We start from the raw sequence: 19,820 nt of genomic DNA, 5'->3' as shown, positions 1-19,820 counted from the left end.
ACGGATAGATCCCCAAACCATACATGGATAGCCCCACGAACCATTTCCCGAAAAGGTTAGGTTTGGTTACGTTAGGCAAGCATAGTAAAAAAAAGGGGGGGTTGAAACACTGACAGGGACTTACGTCATTAAACGTAAGCAGCATCCGGTTGTCGTAAGGCAAGCAAATGAAAGCAATGGCAATTTTGCGTCGGTGAGATATTTCTCTTGAAAAATACATGATTTCCCGGTCAAATATATTGCACGATGAAAGAAAATACCTCGATGAACGTTCTAAACCTTGGAGAAACTCATTTCCGTAAGTAGTTTCTTGGGTAAAATTGACGAAATATATCTCCGATGTATGAAACTGTTACCCTTGTGTTTCAAGCATGTGATTATATTGACGATACGTTGATTATTTCGCAAAAGCATCTAATTAAATTATCGAGGAAAAATATGATTTTCAAAGCTTACAATTAATTTGAGGACATAACCAGGTAGACCAACTTCAAATTAACACATAAAAACTCCATTTATTATTCATTTGACGGCGAAATTCGCCGCAGTTTACGTGTGTATTGTCTTACTACTCACGATAGAGTTATTTTACAACAGGACTATGTTATCTGAGAAAAGAGGGAAAATACCAACAAGAGATTATGCGTACTTTAAAATCTCAAACATTTTTCTGGTAAATGCTATCACTTGTAAATCTCCTTAGGTTGAAAAGATGCATTCTGTGGCAAAATGTGCGTACATGCATTATAAATTTACTGCAAATTTTTAACGTACCGTGGGTTTGATTATCGTATCGTATTTTGACTTACTGAATCAACCCTTTTTTTAACTTCTCCAACCTGAACCTTCGTGATGCACATCTGAACAAACGATATCTTTGTTTTCAATGAGCATGAAAGAAGCTCCCTAATCTGGCACAATTTTCAGTCGCTTCCAAAACATAGTAATGGTTTTATTAAGCTTCATACTTACTTATTACTTATTCATCACACACCGCCATCAACATCATACGGTACGGTCATAGACAGCAGCAGACACAACGTACAACGGACGTGACATAATTCTTCTTCCGTAAAGACAAAAAAGCAACGTGTTGCGAGTCTTGGACAAGGGGAATCCCTTGTGGGTGGTGGTACGGTAAAACCTTCCGTAAGGGTAAAATGTAATGACAAACTAAATATCATATTTTAGTTATAGGAAATGAAGTTTCAGCAAACATGCTTCTAAGAAGAAATTTGGTTTTTTGATTGTTATTTGTTTCGTAAGTATCAAAAATAACTGTAATATTATTTATAGAGTTCAAATCTAGATGACTTGTTAATTTTAATAAGTCGCTCCCATGTTTTCCAGCTTTCGATAACGGAGATATATGATAGTTAGTCGCTCCCATGTTTTCCAGCTTTCGATAACGGAGATATATGATAGTTTCCCTTAATTACGTATGGTAATGATATGGTTGATCACCTAACCATTAAAATTTCGGTAACCACCAAACGTCTCTAATTCCCTTATTTTCGTATTTTTCACATTGATACTCACATATTCTGCATTCGTAAGGATTCTTCGCGTTTCGTTTTTTGCAGGCAAATAGTCTCAATTTTCGAAATATCGAGTATTTTTATTTATTAAAATTTCGGTTAAAAAGGTTGAAACACTGCATACCCACTCAAAATCGACAAAACACAAGCACGACGTGCGATGATACATGACGAGTGTACGCCATATTGTCCGTTACCCAAGCTTAACAAGGAAGACAAATAATGACTCGTAATATGAAAAGTTGACATTATTTTATGGAAAAGGGCATAACTACACCTTAAAGAATTTTCCGCAATGCAGAATAGGAAAGTATCAATGCTAAAATTAAGGACAAAAACGAGTGATAGGTGTTCGGGCCTTATCGGACAAGTACCCCGAAAAATACCTACTTTCATGTTCATTAAGTCATCACAAACCATTGACGGATAGCCCCAAAACCATTCACGAAAGCCCCACGGACCATTTCCGGTTAGGTTAGGTAAGCATAGTTAAAAAAAAAAATTATCGTTAAAAAAAAGGCACGCTTGGAATCACTGGCGAGACCGCGTAATTTTTGACGCACGTACATAATGGAAACATCGGCCTAATGTTACAGAAGATGCAAGTTCCTTACTTAACAGATGATTATGTCTTGTTCTGCAGCATTCTATGGTTAAGTTTTCAGTTTCCGCGAAAGAAAATACCTCCAAGAACTTCAACAATACTACAGAAACTGATTTCAGTAAGTAGTTTCTCCTGTAAATTTGAAGAAATCTGTTTGGGTGTTATCGGATAGTTACCGAAATATCTCACTGACGTAAAATTGCCATTGTTTTCATTTGCCTCCCGTACCTAAACCGAATGCAGCATACCTTTCATTATGTAACCCCCTGTCAGTGTTTCCAACTTACCCAAATGGTTACCCAACCTTCTTCACCAAAAAAATACCTACTATCATTCGTCACCGGTGGAAATTGTACATTATGCACGGGTAACCCCATGAACCTTTTCTGATACGTTTAGGTTAGGCAAGCATAGTGATAAAAAAAGGGGTTGGAAACACAGACAGGGGGTTACGTAATGAAACGTACACTGCATTCGGTTTAGGTACGGGAGGCAAATGAAAACAATGGCAATTGTGCATCGGTGAGATATTTCTTTTGAAAAATACATGATTTCCCATTGAAATATATTCCACGATGAAAGAAAATACCTCGACGAACGTTGTAAACCTTAGACAAACTCATTGCTGTAAGTAGTTTCTTCTGTAAAAATGAAGAAATGAGTTTCCGGGTGAATTTCTTATATCCGGAAAACGTATTTCTTCTAATTTACAGGAGAAATTACGTACCAAATACAGTTTCTTTATAGTTGTGGAAGTTCGGGGAAGTGTTTTCTCGCATCGTTCATTGAATTTTGCCGGTGAATCATATATTTTTTCGATATAAATGTGTGACCGATGCATGAAAGCTGTGGCATCCATTTCCTTCCAGCTGGATGTCAATGCCGGTCAGTGTTTCCAAACACGTGGTTTTGTAACTGAAGAAGGTACATTTCCACAAATGATTTGTGGGGCTATGCGAGAATGGTGTGTGGGGCTATGCATTTTTTTCTCAACCAATTTTTAACTATTCTAACCTTAACGTGACCTAACCTAACCTTACTGGGAATGGTTCATGGGGTTATGCGTCAATGGTTTGTGGGGCTACGTAGGTATTTTTGGGTGGAGTGGGGTGGAAACACTGCATGCCGTGTACGGTAGTGAATATGTGATAACCACCATTTTGCATGTTATAGAAGGCAAAAAGAAACGAAGTAAACTTACTTGATATGTCGCAAATAGAGCTTGTTTCCGTTAAATAAACAAAATGCCACCTTCAACAATGCAGAATATGTAAGTAATATTCAAATTAAATGAACTAGCAAATTTCAGCCGTTTTCCGGACATAAGAAATTTACCACAGAGTGATATAGCCAAAACACATTTCACTCGTCCATTTACTCTTTTTTTACATTCTTACTTACCTATTATGCATTGCGAAACATTATTTAAGGTGGGATTTTCTTTTTTCACTGAAATAATTGTAATTTTTCACATTACGAGTATTTATTGTTCATTGCTTTTTCTCTTCTGTTACATGCAATATGGCGGGCAAATTTTGACTAGCATTGTCTATCATCTGTGGGTATGCAGTGTTTCAAACCATCTTAACTGAAAAATTCCTACTTTCGTGTTACAGATTTTTTTTTTTTCGGGGTTCCAAAACCCCACAAACCATGCACGGATAGCCCCAGGAACCATTCACTGCGAGGTTAGGTTAGGCAAGAATAGTTAAAATTGTTGTGTTATGGGAAAACAATGTTGTCGTTGGAAACACTGACTGGGGGTTACGTCATCTAACGCATGGAACATTTGGTTCACGTAGTCGAAGGTAATGGAGGCAAGAGCTTTTGTGCATCGCAGAAACATTAATGTCGAAAAATACATGTTTTACTGGCCGAATTGAACGAAGGGAGAAAACACTTCCACGACCTTTCAAAAGTCTACAGAAACTCAGTTCCGTAAGTACTATTGGTAACATTTATTTTGATGTATCTTTAAACTTTGGGCTGTGAAAGACCGTGTTTTGTGCTTTCCGATTGTGTGCCCCCTGAGCTGTGTTGAACTTGTGTTGGGTAAATTTTTTTGTGATATGTGCTTCTGATTTTTTCGTTCGCACTTGCATCTTGTGTAGCTACTGTGAATCCATTTGTTCCCTGTTGACTCGGTTCTTTTGTGGAAATATGTCCGGAAGGAAACGATTATGCGTTAGGGAGATCGATGAGCTTTTATATGATACGGACAATTAATGTGAGAGCATGGGATCAGATGTTAATCAAGATGATGACTTTGATGATGATGTTGATGTGGGGGGGATATCTGATTCTTCTTCGGATGAAAATGACTCCCCTCTCCCAACAGCATCATCATCGACGTCATCAAGTTCGTCAACCTGGGGCCCGTGCACCTCTCCAAAGGGTCCAACTCCTTTACCTTTTACTGGCCGGCCCGGACCCAGGACCTCAGATTAGACTCCTGATTCTTCACCTTTCGATTCTTTCCGCCTATTCTGGACGGATGCTCTTCTTGACATTATTCTGGTAGAATCTAACCGATACTACCAGCAATTTGTCGATGAGAATAATCCATCCAGGGTAGAACCCCCCATCACCCTTGGAGAATTATTCCTTTTCTTTGCCCTCTGGATCTATTTTGGACATAACAAGCACGACTACATGGACTCTTACTGGCAGACAAAATTCCTTCCACACACCTTGGGTCCGGCATGTTATGTCACGCAACCGTTTCCGACACATCCTAGCTTTCCTGCACTTCACTTTGCCGACAACTCTTCCCCTCCTCAAGACAACACCGATCGACTTTGGAAACTACGACAGGTTCTAGAACATCTGAGACAACGTTACTTCGACTTGTATCACCCGACGGAACACGTAGCCATTGACGAGGCTATTGTTCTTTACAAGGGAAAGGTGCTTTTCAAGCAATATATCCCAAAGAAGCACAAGCATTTTGGCATAAAGCTGTACTTGCTTTGTGATTCTTTGGGATATACTGTTGATATGTTAGTTTACCTTGGAAAGGACAGTGCCAGACAAACTCCACAACTGTGACAGCCACCCATGCCCTGGTCATGGAACTAAGTAAGAGAGTACAAGGAATTGGTCATAAACTTTTTATGGACAATTACTTTACCTCTCCCGAACTTTTTGATGATCTCGCAACAAAGGGCACCCAATGTTGGGGAACTGTCAATAAGAATCGGCGTTTTATGCCCACTTACTTGAAAACGGGGAAGACCAAACGTGGTGACCTGGACGTGTATACAAAGGGGGACCTGACAGCTATACGTTGGAAGGACAAACGTGACGTCCGTGTGTTGACAAATTTTCACAACTGTGAAAGGAAACTTCACTGACGACCACGGCAACCCTTTGAAGCTCCAGATCATACTAGACTATAATAGGAATATGGGTTACGTGGATAAGGCAGACATGTACATACCTGACTGACAGAAGGACGATAAAGTGGACCAATAAACTGTTTTTCTACCTTATAAACCAAAGCATCCTCAATGCATACATCCTCCTCAGCCAGGTCTCCCGGACTCGCAGACATCGAGACTTCCGGATAGCTTTGTATGAAGAGTTGGTTCGGCGGTGATCTATGGAGCAGGCTGGTCCTTCTAGACCTTTGATTGTTGATCATCCACCTCCCCCTGAGATGGTAAGATTGGGAGTTGCTGCTAGCAAGCATTGGCCTAGAAAGACCAGCAAGCGCATGAGATGCAAAGTGTGCAACAAGAAAAAAGTTTTCCGCCGCACGTTTATTCAGTGCAAGAAGTGTCTTGTTTTTCTGTCCTTGATCCCTGTTTTGAGAAGTATCACACAGTACAATAGATGGTGAGTACCTATTTATATAACCCTAATTATTTTGCTGTGTTATATATAACTAACTAGCCCTCGATCCTGTCCCTTTTTCGAACAGTTTGCCAAATATTGTAACCCAACATAATATTTTAGTCATTGCATTGTTCCACATAATGAGACTTATTTCACTTTGTATGGCAGCTAGGAACATGAAACAAGTTTCATTATGTTGCGAAAGGTCCATTCTTGGAAAAAAAGCTAAAGTTCGGGTTTTCTCCCCAAAGTAGCTGGAGAAGAGGGGGCAAACTACAAATTTTATGTTTTTTCATTGAAATTCGGGGGATGCAGCCCCCGCCCGTAACCCCCCCGTGGTTGGGGCATCCAAATTTTACATGGTTGCATGCACTGATGATCTACCTGCAAAACAAAAGTTATCCGAACTAGATTGGTCCCATAGTGTCCGAGTTATAACAATTTTATGAATAATATGCAAATTCGCTTTTTTGAGGGAACAGTGTTTTACGTTTTGCCTTATTATTCAAATTGTATTCCACCCACGAACATGAATCAAGTTTCATTCTGTTGCGAAAGGTCCATTCTTTGAAAAAAAAAAAAAAAAAAAAAAAAAGCAAAAGTTCCGGTTTTTCCCCAAAGTAGCTGGAGAAGAGGGGGCAAACTCCACATTTTATGTTTTTTTCATTGAAATTCGGGGGATGCAACCCCCGCCCGTAACCCCCCCCGTGGTTGGGGCATCCAAATTTTACATGGTTTCATGCACTGATGTTCTACCTGCAAAACAAAAGTTATCGGAAATAGATTGATCCCATAGTGTCAGAGTTGTAACAATTTTATGAATAATATGCAAATTGGCTAAAATTCGGGAGCGAATTTACAATATAGAGAAAGTCTCCAATTTTGTTAATTTTCAGTATACTAACTAATTTTGACCTCCTAATCACGAATCTGTTGAAAAAAACCGGGGTCACGTTTGAAAATTTGAAAAAAAGCCAATTGATTTTTATATATAGGTATATGCGTAGTTTTACGAACAAAAATGTAATCTCCTGTCATTGTGTCCAACCACGCCGTTGTTTTACAAGAAAATGATTTATGATGTTCAATTCTAGTATGATCCCTATTTTTTCGATGAATTTAGGGGTGAAATGAGTGCTAATGGAACCTAACCTAATCTCGTGTGAATGGTTCGTGGGGCTACCCGTGGATGGTTTTTGGGGCTAACGTCAATGGTTTGTAGGGCTACCCGTGGATGGTTTTTGGCGCTTACAAACAATTTTTCATCATAATATACAATTTCCAGACGTGACCCCCGGTTTTTGACAACAGATTCGTGATTAGGAGGCCAAAATTAGTTAGTATACCGAAAATTAACGAAATTGGAGACTTTCTGTATATTGTAAATTCTTACCAAAATTCGCTGTTTTGAGGGGAAAAAACAGAGTTTTACGCTTTGCTTTATTATTCAAATTGTATTGCACCCACGAACATGAATCAAGTTTCATTCTGTTGCGAAAGGTCCATTCTTTTAAAAAAAAAAGCAAAAGTTCCGGTTTTCTCCCCAAAGCAGCTGGAGAAGAGGGGGCAAACTCCTCATTTTTATGTTTTTTTCATTGAAATTCGGGGGATGCAGCCCCCGCCCGTAACCCCCCCCCCCCATGGTTGGGGCATCCAAATTTTACATGGTTGCATGCACCGATGTATTACCTGCAAAACAAAAGTTATCCGAAGTAGATTGGTCCCATAGTGCCAGAGTTATTACGATTTTTCTCCATTATCTATACGAATTCAAATTTCGCGCTCAAAGCCTCGGCGACATTGGGCTTACTTTCGTCATACCGCGCGGCGTACTAAAGGTTAATACCTTTTAGCTGGCATTAGCTAGCCCCCTGAGAATTTGACTCTGAAATCTGTAGCCCCCAACTCATTTCAGGCTGGCTCCGTCACTGCTCTTCACATATTTCTTTCACTAAGTCAGTTTCATAAGGAGCATACTCTGGGTCCTTGTCTCTATTGTAACCACTGATGTCGTGTTCCTCAACTTCTAAAATATCTTCTACACTCTGTTTCTGCAGCTGATCTTCTGGGTATACTGCACAAATGACCCTTGTGTTTTTTTGATTCGTTGTTAACATAATTTATGCTTGCTAATAGTACTAAATTTATGCTTCGAGTTGCCACTGTGCATTTTTCATATAGAAGTTCCCGTTCAGTGAAATAACATAAGTTTTCTTTCATTACCTATCATAGCTGCTTTCCTGTATCGAAGCCATGTTGTAAACATGCACCCAGACATCCAGGTACCAGACCAGAATCGTAGAACTTTTAACATAGGTCAACTTAAGGCCAAAAATTTCGAAGCGGGGGGGGGGGGGGGGATACTATCATGAAGGCAAGAGTACCTTCATATTTCCACTTGTAACAACTATCTTGAAGATTGTGAGTTCTTGCACCACACATAAGATTGCAATTTTTAAATTTACTAAAAAAGTATATAACTCTACATTAGGTTTTCATGATGAAACCTACAATCATTCATTTTCAAGGCTCTAATCAAAATATGCATCTCCGCCATATTTCTATCTCCTTGTGCTATAAGCGTATCAAGATGATAATGATGATTTGCTTTATTTTATTTCGCTTTTTGTGTCACTTTTGGCTAATTTGCAAAGATGGGGATGAGTGATGAGATGAAAATTGATGCACACTCACAAACATCCATGTCCGGGCTGGGATTCGAACCCAGGACCACTGGCATCGTAGCATGATGTGCTAACTGTGAACCAAGATGAGCAGCTTCAAACAAAAAAAAAAAAAGCATCACTTCCAGTCTGTTGTTTTTAACGTCGATGTATATATGCGAATTTGCATGAGGAATCAATTTTCCTTATTTCACGTTTTCATCCGTATTTATGGGTTTTATTCTGAGGAACCTACGGGGGATGGACAAGAATATGGAAACATCATGACATCTGAACGGGTGATATCGACACGATTTTTCCACTTGAAATCGGGCGCGGTGCAACATCCTCTTGTTTTGCACCGTGAGATAGGACCAGGTCGGACTGGTAGGAGTCGACAATTGCACTGCAGATAGCATGTAGTGCAGTTGATACTGAATCATGTCCAAGCTGACGGTGTTTCAAAGAAGGCAAATTGTTAGTGCCAACCTTGCAGGTGCCTCTGTTACCAAAGTAGCCATGTTATTTGGCGTATCGAGAGGGACTCTATGCAAGATCATGATGGCATAATAGTGTGTCCGGAAAGACATCATCAGATAAACACCTGTGTGGATGAAAATGTACACTGAGTGACAGAGACAGAAGGACACTGGGGAGGATTGTGACCATGTTTTGCATGAAGGATGGTGCAAGATCCCATTATCCACCATCCAGGACTTGTATTTGTCCATTCCTCGGAGACTGCAGGCCGTTTTGGAAGCTGAGGTGGCCCTGCACCTTATTAGCTACAGCATTCCAGCTATTCTTCACAGGTGTTTCCATATTTTTGCCCATCTCCTGCATATCCAGTATCCAACAGTAAAGTTCCTGTTCAGCCAAATTTGGAAGTCTCTTGTAACGTGTTATTTTTATGATACATTAAGTTCAGTTATGTTATGTTACTTTTGCTTCTTTTATCTTAGGTTAGCCCTCATTACCTCATAGTGCGTTTCGTTAGGATAGTAGGTTAGATTAGATTAGATTTGGTTACGTTAGGTTTTCTTAGTCTATGTTAGCTTAGACTAGGTTAGGTTTAGTTACATTACACTTTCTGTATTTTAGCTTTCATTTATTGTTTGTGATTTTGTGATGTGCTTCCTTTAAAAAAGAGTATTCTGCACGTAAATAACATGCAATTCTTCTGTGGACACACACGACACTATTACTAGAGGCACGTCAAAATTACGTAGAAGATTTTTTGGTAAATATGTAGTATCGCCCAAACAGATTTCTTCATTTTTACAAAAGAAACTACTTACTTTAATCAATTTCTGTGACGTTGTGGAGGTTCGTGAAGGTGTTTTCTTTGATCGTTTCAGCTTTCTGACCCGGAATTCCTTTTACTTTCCTGAGAAATATTTCCAACATGCAGAGGCATTTGCTGCCATTTCCTTGCTATTTGCCTGCGTTCGATGACATAACCCCATGTCAGTGTTTCCAAACACGCTTTTTGTTTCCTGAAATCGAAAACCATCTGTTCAACATGTAGTGGCTGTTTATGTCGTAAACCCTTTTTATTTTTTTTAACTGTGTTTGCCTAACCTAACCTTATCGTACATGGTTCGTGGTTCATGGAAACATGTAAAAAAAATCATAATATTACGTAATTTGGCTGTTTATGTTGTAAACCCTTTTTATTTTTTTTAAACAATCATGCAAGAATCATGGAAACATGTAAAAAAATCGTAATATTACATACGTAATTTTCGGTCATTAAGGTTTGAATCAGTGCTTGCGCACTGCAAATTGACAAAACACAAAACACAAGCATGACGTGTGCACGCCATATAGTCTGTTACGCAAGTGAAACAAGGAAGACAAATAATGATTCGTAATATGAAAAGTTGACACTATTTTATGGAAAAAGGCATAACTACACCTTAAAGATACTTCCGCAATGCAGAATAGGTAAGTATCAATGCTAAAATTAACGAAATAAATGAGTGAGAGGTGTTCGGCCGATACTACATAATTAATGATTTTCCTTGTTTTACTAGAACTACGTAAAAGTGACGTACAGTGCACAATAAAACAAACAAAATCAAGATGATCAGCGATTGCACCCTCATTACTACAGTTCTGCTTTACGTCCCACAGACTGCTTGAAAAACTGCTAGGTGGAGGGGAGAGTAGGTGACAGGTGGGAGGTAGGGAAGGGAATTAAAGGCAAACCACAGGTAAATTCACGTACACTAGTATTCTAGGGTTAATAAATTTTGTACCAGGTGAACATATACCATAGAAAGGACAGAGTATTTTGCTGCAGGATAATATTTTAAAATATCGTTTTTCATGGTATTAATATTGGCTACAATGAACAGTATTACTCTAGAATTTTAAATGCAAGGAAACTATTTTAAATCTGGAAAAGCCAGAAAATTTGATGAGGCCTTTACTTTAAATATTTGGAAAAAATTTGTGGTAATAATTTATATTACTATAGTATTATGCTTAAAAGCATGTACATTTATTTTACTTTCAGATCCTCGTAGCATATTGGATTACTTCTGTAGATAAACTCCCTCAACATGGATGCAGACCTAAAGATGAACAAGAGTTCTTCAGCAGAGCCATTCCTTTTACGTAAAGTGGAAGAACCAGAAGTTAAGGAGACAAGAATCCTCAAACAAATAAAGAATGTAGGCAGTGAGATAACTGTAGAACCAGTTTTCATTTTGAAAGCTGCTGCTTCGGTTCTTGTGTACCAGGCTTATCAGGACTTACTACTATTAAAGTCATGTAAGATCAACTTACAGTACTCTGATGAAGTTTGCGAGACCTTGATGCAAAAGAATTATACAAATTTGTCTGCAGAAAAGGATGAGATACACAAATTCACTGCACATACAGTGGCATGGTCATCCATAATAGAACCGATACTGCCAATTATATATGTTCTCTTTGCTGGATCGTGGAGTGATAAATATGGCCGAAAGGGATGTATTTTATTTTCCATGTTTGGATTTTTTATGCAAGCTGTTTTTCTATTAGGTAACGTTGTGCTAACCACCTGGCCTGCAGAAGTGGCTGCAGTATCATTTTTTGCACCGTTATCCGTTACAGGTTCATTTCTACTCCTGAATCTCTCTCTGTATTCATATTTGGCTGACATTACTTCATTAAATGCAAGAACTTATCGGATTGGATTTGGCTCCACTGCTGGTCGTGTCGGTTCCTTTTTTACTCTGTTATTGTTTGCTTCAATTTATAGCTTTGTAGGACTTGCAGGCATTTTCTCCATTGCTGCTTTTTTCTATGGTGCCTCATTTCTGTACATCTGGTGGAGAGTTAGAGAAAAGCCAAAGGAAGGCAACAAATCAGTGTGTGGAGCTTTGTGTAATGTGCGACACATCTGGCATTCATTCTCTTCTGTTTTTAAAAGAAGAGAGGGAAACAAGAGAAAATACTTGCTGTTAATATTGATCGTGTGCTTTCTGCAAAAAGGACAAGCAGCTGGTAAGTTTTCATAATAATATTTCTTTCTGTTTGTGTGTGTGGTTGATTTTAAATTGCTTGGAATATAATGGAGTCGGTCACACAAACAACATTGTATCCAACAAAAAAACCAAATGCCACAGAAAGAGCACAACAGTCAGCCTCGTTGCTTTCTCTTATATATTTTCCCTCAAACATAGGGTTACTAGTCATCCTCTTTTACCTGGACATGTGCTCTTTTTCGAGTTCTAAAAATGGTCCGGGTCGGTTTTCAGGAAAATGGGGAAATGTCCTCTTTTTTGGGGTATAGACAACAGCTTGTACTTCAAGACTCATAACAAAATTTTATATTTGTAAATGGTTCTTATTGTAATATAGGTTCAGTGTTCAATTTCAAAGTAAGGATAAACAATACTATGAGCTGCAAGAGCAAAGACAATAAACATTTCTTTCAAAATAGGAAAATGGTTGGACGTTTGAGTCTCTTTCATTGTCACCATCGCTTGCTCTGCGTGAGGTTTTGATTTCAAAGCATGTGCAACATCTACTGTGGTTCATGGTAAGCAGAAAGTTTCTTAACAATAGGTAAGAATATCTGAAGTGCATATATATATGCATCTTCCTTTGATTTGAGTTTCGTGACATCAAAATTCAAAAATATAATATTTATGTATATGTAGTATAACACTTCTGTAAAATCTTTTGTGAAATCTAAAATTGTCCTCTTTAAAATTTGTCATCTGGTAACTCTACTCAAACAGGAAGTTCCAGGTTGCAGAAAACTCTTCCATATGTTCATAAAATATGTCACTACTATAATCTAGAAGCCAAAAAATAATTTCTCTCTAATTTGACGTCCCTGGGCAAAACAGGTGATTACAACATTGTTTGTATGAATGATTCAATTATTGGATTGCAACTACTCCACATAATCAATTATAGCATTGATTTAAAATATTGGTAAAACTATCAAAGCCAGGAATCGGATTTCTTCAAATTTACAGGAGAAATTACTTATGGAATTGAGTTTATATGTAATTTCGGAAGGTCGTAGAAGTGTTTTCTCGCATTTTTCAATGTATTTGGCCACTAAACCATGTATTTTTCTATAATAATGTCCGTCCGATGCACGAAAGCTGTTGCTTGCATTTCCATCCATAACTTGAACCGAATGTTGTGAGCATCTGATGACGTAATCCCCGGTAAGTATTTCCAAACATAGTTTTTTCACTATATTGCCCAACCTAAAGCAACCTAACCTAACCTTACCATGATGGTGTGTGGGGCTATCGTGAATAGTTTTTGGGGCTATTCGTGGATGGTCATATTATCCCGAATGGTTTTTGGGGCTATGCGTGAATGGTTTTTGGGGCTATGCGGGCATGATTTTCGAGGCTATGCAGGAATTTTTCTGTTAAGAAGCTTGAAACACTGCTTTGCCATTTGAAACACAATGCTAGTCAAGATTTGCCCACCATTTTGCATGTTCAGGAAGCGAGAAAAGAACTAATAATAATTACTTGATATGTCGACAATAGATACTAATTTCGTTATAAAAAGCGAAATCCCTTGTTAAACAATCTTTTGCAATGCAGAATAAGTAAGTACGAATGTCAAAAATTACAGAATAAACGAGTTACAGCCGATTCCCAGCTTTGATAGTTTTACCAAAATATTCATGGGTCAGATTACTAAAATACCTGTTAGTTGAAAAATTCAGTTTTGCCACTTTTGCCACATATTGTTGTTTCAGAATTAAAGAAGGTAGCCTGAGTTTCTATTGTGTAATGATTTTTTATTAGTTCTACATGAGTAGGAGGAGAGGCATGTAGAATCTTGGAAATTATTATGGAAGGAAGTTTGAAGCTTGGAGATATGCATCTTGGAGGCTGAGTAGGTTAGGCTCATGATACCACTACAAAGGTTTCAGGTTCTAATCCTGGCATGGACATGGGTGTTCATTTGGGAGAGTGTCCCTTCCTCAATTTCATGTAGTAATTATTATTATGTAATCATATATAATTGGCAGAAAAATGATGTAAAATAGGGAGTTTGGGGGAAAGCAATTTGTTCTTTTTAAAGCCATGAAAACTAGGCTGCACAAATCACATTATTTGTAAGTTGTCCCTGTTGTAAGCATCATTTTTTCTTCTTGATGGAAAATATAATACTATATACATATGCCAGAGAGTGTGCAGAAATGTCAAGCTAATCAAACTTAACATTCCTAATGTAGCTACTGTAAACTAAAACTAATCTCCATGACTACAACATCCATTAGGCTAAGAGTTGCCCAGTGACTTTTTATTGATTAATTCATGGTCAACATATGGTCTCCCATCACTGCTATTTTGTGAATTTTTGGACTTCAGCTCACTAATGTTTCCTTTGAAGTAGCTTCTCAATTGCCCCACACTAGTCGGTCATTACTGAAGTTTAGCAGGGATTGATCTTAGAACTTCTTGTGCTAAAGGCTTGAACCATTATGCTATGTGTGTAATCATCCTTACCTACTTGGAACATATAAATAGCAACAGTATATTCATAGAAGTTTAATTATAATGCTAAGAGTGCAAAATCTGACTTCACTTCCTCATATAAGAATATTGGAGTGGGATTTAAACATTGTTCTTCACAAAAGGCAGTAATCAAACAGGAAGTCTGTTCAGATTGTGCATAGAGAGAAGTATAAAATTTTATATTCATGTAGAAAATAGTTTGTGCATGTAGTAGTGATATTGGAATTACACAATTGGAACTTGGGCTAATAAGATTGCAAGGTCAATATATGTTGGACACTATCATGATTTCAATCACACATACACTTCTGATATCAGTGTTTTAGTGATCACTCGACTCCTTTCATTCTATCACAATGTGATATTTTTTCTATACTGCTAATCTTGTGTACACCTCAATATAATTGAGGAAACATTTCTTTCTTTGTCACAAAATATTTGCTTTCTCTTACAGGAGAGTGGGCTATCCTTTATCTGTATACGTCACATTCTTTCAAGTGGAAATCTGAATCACATTTATATTTTCTGACCATCAAGGAAATAGTGATTTTATTAGGTGAGAAACTTGCAATTGGAAAAAAATATGTTATTTTCTAGACTCTGGTGATATATACATGATGTTTGTGAACCCTTTGACACAATATTAGAATTATTCCTCTTGTAGTCTACGGTTGTTACAAGCATACTCAAAAACACACAAAAAAGAAGCAATAGTAGAAGTGTTTTGAATGCTATTTGTTGACTGAAAATAGGGTACGACACCCAGTGGAGGCACATAATGGTTCGGAGAAATGGCATGGTCAGTCATGCAGTGCTGGCCTCTTAATCAACCCTCCGGTATCTAAAGTTTAAATACTGTTGTTTTCTGTTATATTCAGTGAATTATCAACCTCTATTGAGTCTGGGATCCCAGGTTTAATTCCCTGCCTGGTCATGGGTGGTCTTTGTGAGTGTCCCTTCATCAATTTCATCATATCATTACACCTTGTCGTCGCAGTTAGCCAAAACTGGCAGAAAAACAACGCTAAATCTAAAATGAAATCAAATCTATTTGGAAAAGCTATAAGAATAGTGTACTGATGCATGGAGAATTATAAGTAGCTTATTGAAAAGTTGTTGAAAATTGTGGCTCAACCTTAAATCAAACCTTGGAGGCCTGTGATATTTACTTCTCCACACCTTCCTTTTTTCCTGCAGCTGAAAATTCCCCAAGTGGAAATTTCACTCAACCTTAGCCAGTACATAATATTTATTAATGTTTTCCCTTTCACTTTATTATTCTTGATTTTTGTCACATTCTTGTATTAATTTAGTCATATTTGACATTATTTTGTACTTCAACCTTTCTTTTTCATAGGTGCACTTCTCTGTTTTGTGGTGTTGGCAAAGTTCTGCAAGGTGAGGGATGAAATTCTTGGTGCCTTGGGAGCTGGAAGCCGCATTTTGGCTGCATTTACTTATGGTTCAAGCCATTGGCCGTGGCTTATGTATGTTGGTAAGTCTGTTTTTTTGTACTGCTACTACTTATAAATATATACCCTACTTCCACACCCCTTTATCTTTTGCTGGTACTGGTGAAAACATAAAATGTACCCCTACTGAATCAATATTTTTACCAATCCAACATTAAATTGCTAATGTTCCATAAAGCTTCATTTTGAAAATTGAAGACATTCACAGCTGGATCTTTTTATTATTATTTGGTGTATTTTACTTTGCTTTTCTTCCACTTTTGGCAAATTGCGAAACCAGCTTGGTCAAAATTTAAGTTAAACATATTGTATGTATTGTGATTCAAATTAAAAGGCTTTTTTTTTTTACATTCTTTGACCTCGAAATATAGATTTTTAACTCTAAATTTGACTTTTAGTCCAGTTTATCAAAAGATAAATCAGACTAATTGTGTCAATCCATAATTTTGTAAAATTCATCTAAAATAAGTGCTGCATCAAAAATTAAGATGTCTGTAACACCTATTGGTTTACAATGCATAACTGCAGAGAAACTCTCTGGATGTCAAAATTTCTGTAAGGGTGTAGGCTGGACCAAAGACTTACAGTCAAATGTTTGACATTGCCTTGTAATCTAGGAGTCACATTGCACAGTGGTTTGGAACTCACTTTTAACTGTAGGTTCAGTCCCAATTAGCCTATCTTTGTATCAAGTGGAGATAAGAAACAACAATTCAAACAATTGAAATGTGTGACAGTCTCAGATAAATTAGTATGGTTAGTCACCCTACCTAAAACAAAAAAGTATAGCTCAGGAGACAAACATTTCCAAATCACATGTATGTAGGTAATTCATGTTAGAAGGAATAAAAAACGCGGTTGAAAATTAGAAGACGTAAGCGAGTACTAAAAAAAATTTCGCGAAACGTACTTGTTACTAGCCTAGCAGCAAGCGAGGAAACAACAGGACCCGGAAGTCAACCCAACAGTGAAGCATCGAGTATCCCAAGTGGATGATGGTGGCAGAGGCCACCAAAATTAATAGAACATTTACAAGTAAGTTTCGCGGAAATCTTTCTAGTACTCGCTTACGTCTTCTAAATAAGCCTTTAGATGTTGTCAGTCTTACAGTGAGTGTGTCTTCTCATCACCAATATTCTTCGTTTCTATGACATCTATTAATTGCCAGTTCTTTCAAAACTAACAGGCTATGCCTAGTTCACACATGGATTAATATATAAAATGCTGCTTAAAGGTTATGATGTCTTGGATAATAAGAGTAATGTTAGTTTTCATATAAATACAGTCAGACAGACATATTATATATTCATAATTAATAAATATTGTATTTTTTATTTCTCTCATTTGCACAGGAATTGAAGCTATTTGAAAAACAAATATTGTATTTTTAGGTACTTTTTCATAATTCTAGCTCAATATTTGGGAAGATTGTACCCAAAATGCATATTTCAGTTCTTAAGAAAAGAATATACCGTATCATACATTTTTTTCCAGGTGCAACTCTGGATATCATGCATGCTGGCATGTTCCCTCTCACAAGATCTCTAGTTTCAAAGATGGTTTCATTTGATGAAATAGGTAAGATGATGTGTGATTCAAATTTAAATTAAATAAATTTAATTTTGTGTTTTTTTGGCTTTTTTTTTTTCAAGATAACATTAGAAAATTAAATTGATTGATTTGCTTTATTTTACTTCGCTTTTGTGCCACTTTTTGGCTAATTTGTGATGGGATGAGTGATGGATGATATGATAAAGTTGATGAATGAACACTCACAAACATCCATGCCCAGGCTAGGATTCAAACCCAGAACCCTGACGTTGCCAGGGGGCTGGCTTGGAAAATTAGAATAAATAAATCTAGCGTGAAGCTTGTTTCCCGTTACCGCATCCCACTTTTCCTGTCAAGTGTCAAGAAGGCAACCACAAAACATATTCTGCAGGTCGCTAGCTGGCAGAAGGTGGACAAGAACGATAGCAGGGAAGAGGAGTCTCTAAGAATGCATTCATTGTGCATACATACTTTGGCGTGAAGCGTTGCATTTATTTGTGTAGCTCTCCAAGGGCTCCTTTTTGTAGAGAAGAAACAGTATTGAAACTAGTTGCATTTTTCATGATAAACTTTCCTTGATTTAATGTTTTTCAGGAGACCAAGCTGAAATAATGTAAAATCTTTTAACATTTTATAACATTTTGGTGTGTTGGACCATCAAGATTGAATGTATTAATGTGAGAAAATGTAAAATCAGAGTTCCACTATATATTAATGAAGAACTGCTTTACTTCCAGGAAAGGTGAGTGCTATCCACAATGTGATAGAAGCTTTGGTTCGTATCATATTTCGTCCAATCTACTCATGGGTTTTTGCAGCAACAATTTCAACATATCCTGGAACTTGCTTTTTCATGTCGGTGGGGATGTCTGTAATATCAGGACTGATATTTTTGTACATGTATTTTTCCATGAAACAATCAAGAAAAGAGGACACCTGTACCAATGAATTAACTAACTTACGTTCTAGTGTGAATCTCACTTAGTCATTTGCATAATATTTTTGTATGCATTTTTAATTGAGAACTTCAAAGTTATGTGAAATGAAAGACTGTACTGAATTTTTCGTGTGATTTTTATTTTTATATACACTGCCTTCCAAAAATTAAGCACGTAATGCAAATTTTCAAAAGCGTATTTGAATTTGAATGTAGAGAGTAAATCATCTGTACCTAGGTGCTTAATCTGTGCTCTTGAAATAGCATAAAAGCGAGGATTTCGTGCAAGAATCATCACACTTTCGTTGAAGATGCCAGCATTCTGAAGGGTTTGAGGTGCATTTAAAAGTGGATACAAACTGTATATAACTTTTGTAGGATCATTTTTGATAATATTCATGTTCTATGGCTGAAAGAAGATGAATAACAGATAGTGAGGGCTGTCATGCTGTCGGACGCATTGAAACAGGACAGTCAATCAAAGATGTCGCTATTTTCTTTGACGTTGATCATTCGGTAATTTCTCGATTATGGAAACAATTCCAAACAAGTCAAACAGTTGTCCGGAGACCTGTGCCCGGTCGTCCAAGGTTTACCACCCCCTCTGATGATCGATATATTGCTATAGTAGCCAAGCGGAATCTACGAGCGACCTCCACAACCGTTACATCCATTGTTGCAGCGGCACTTGGTAAGACAATATCTGCCAGTACTGTGTGCCAAAGGCTCCACATGAAGGAATTGTATGCCCGAGTACCATGTGTTTGTGTTGCAGTCCAAGCAGATTTGCAATAGAATCAGATGATAAGGGTGTAAGGGTCTGGAGAGAACGAGGCACACACAATCAGGCTAAGAACATCATCATACACCATGCATTCAGAGCTGGTAGCGTTATGGTGTGGGCTGGAATTTCAATGGGATATCGCACCGAGCTGCACATCTTTAAAAGGCCATTCTGTGATGGCTACATGCTATCGGGATGAATCCCTAGACCCTATTGTGAGACTCTACGCTGCAGCAGTTGGTCCTGATTTCCTCCTTATAGACTATAATTCCCGTCCCCATCGAGCCAGCATTGTTGACGAGTACCTGGAAAGTGAGGAGTGGCCAGCATATTCCCCCGACCTTAATTCCATTGAAAATGTTTGGAATGCCCTCGGGCATGCTGTTTCTGAACGTTTGCCTCCTCCAGCCAGTCTCAGAGAATTGGAAACTGCCCTAATGG

At 37.7% G+C, this 19,820-nt stretch overlaps 2 protein-coding genes across 3 annotated transcripts in view; one reads left to right on the top strand and one right to left on the bottom strand.

The window, feature by feature from the left end:
- LOC145999936 (dymeclin) overlaps positions 1 to 1,038 on the bottom strand; it is a 75,409-nt gene extending 74,371 nt beyond the window's left edge. The window contains exon 1 of the mRNA XM_083137224.1: positions 973 to 1,038. The gene's annotated coding sequence lies outside the window, so the exon portion shown is untranslated. The remainder of the gene's footprint in view (positions 1 to 972) is intronic.
- Positions 1,039 to 1,095: 57 nt separating this feature from the next.
- On the top strand, positions 1,096 to 18,645 carry LOC145999946 (putative peptidoglycan muropeptide transporter SLC46). 2 transcript variants are annotated; one of them, XM_083137236.1, is made up of 6 exons: positions 1,099 to 1,261; positions 11,164 to 12,137; positions 15,090 to 15,191; positions 15,993 to 16,130; positions 17,602 to 17,685; positions 18,396 to 18,645. In XM_083137236.1, the coding sequence occupies exons 2-6, from the start codon at positions 11,210 to 11,212 to the stop codon at positions 18,641 to 18,643; spliced, it is 1,500 nt and encodes a 499-aa protein (XP_082993362.1). In that variant the 5' UTR covers positions 1,099 to 1,261; positions 11,164 to 11,209; the 3' UTR covers positions 18,644 to 18,645. The 2 variants fall into 2 exon arrangements, with proteins under 2 accessions (XP_082993370.1, XP_082993362.1); XM_083137244.1 differs by lacking the exon at positions 17,602 to 17,685 and having other exon boundaries at positions 1,096 to 1,261.
- Positions 18,646 to 19,820: the final 1,175 nt, after the last annotated feature.

Source organism: Lepisma saccharinum, chromosome 1 (genome assembly GCF_977018435.1).
Source record: "Lepisma saccharinum chromosome 1, izLepSacc3.1, whole genome shotgun sequence".
Taxonomy (NCBI): domain Eukaryota; kingdom Metazoa; phylum Arthropoda; class Insecta; order Zygentoma; family Lepismatidae; genus Lepisma; species Lepisma saccharinum.
This window is presented reverse-complemented; position numbering and strand designations above follow the sequence as displayed.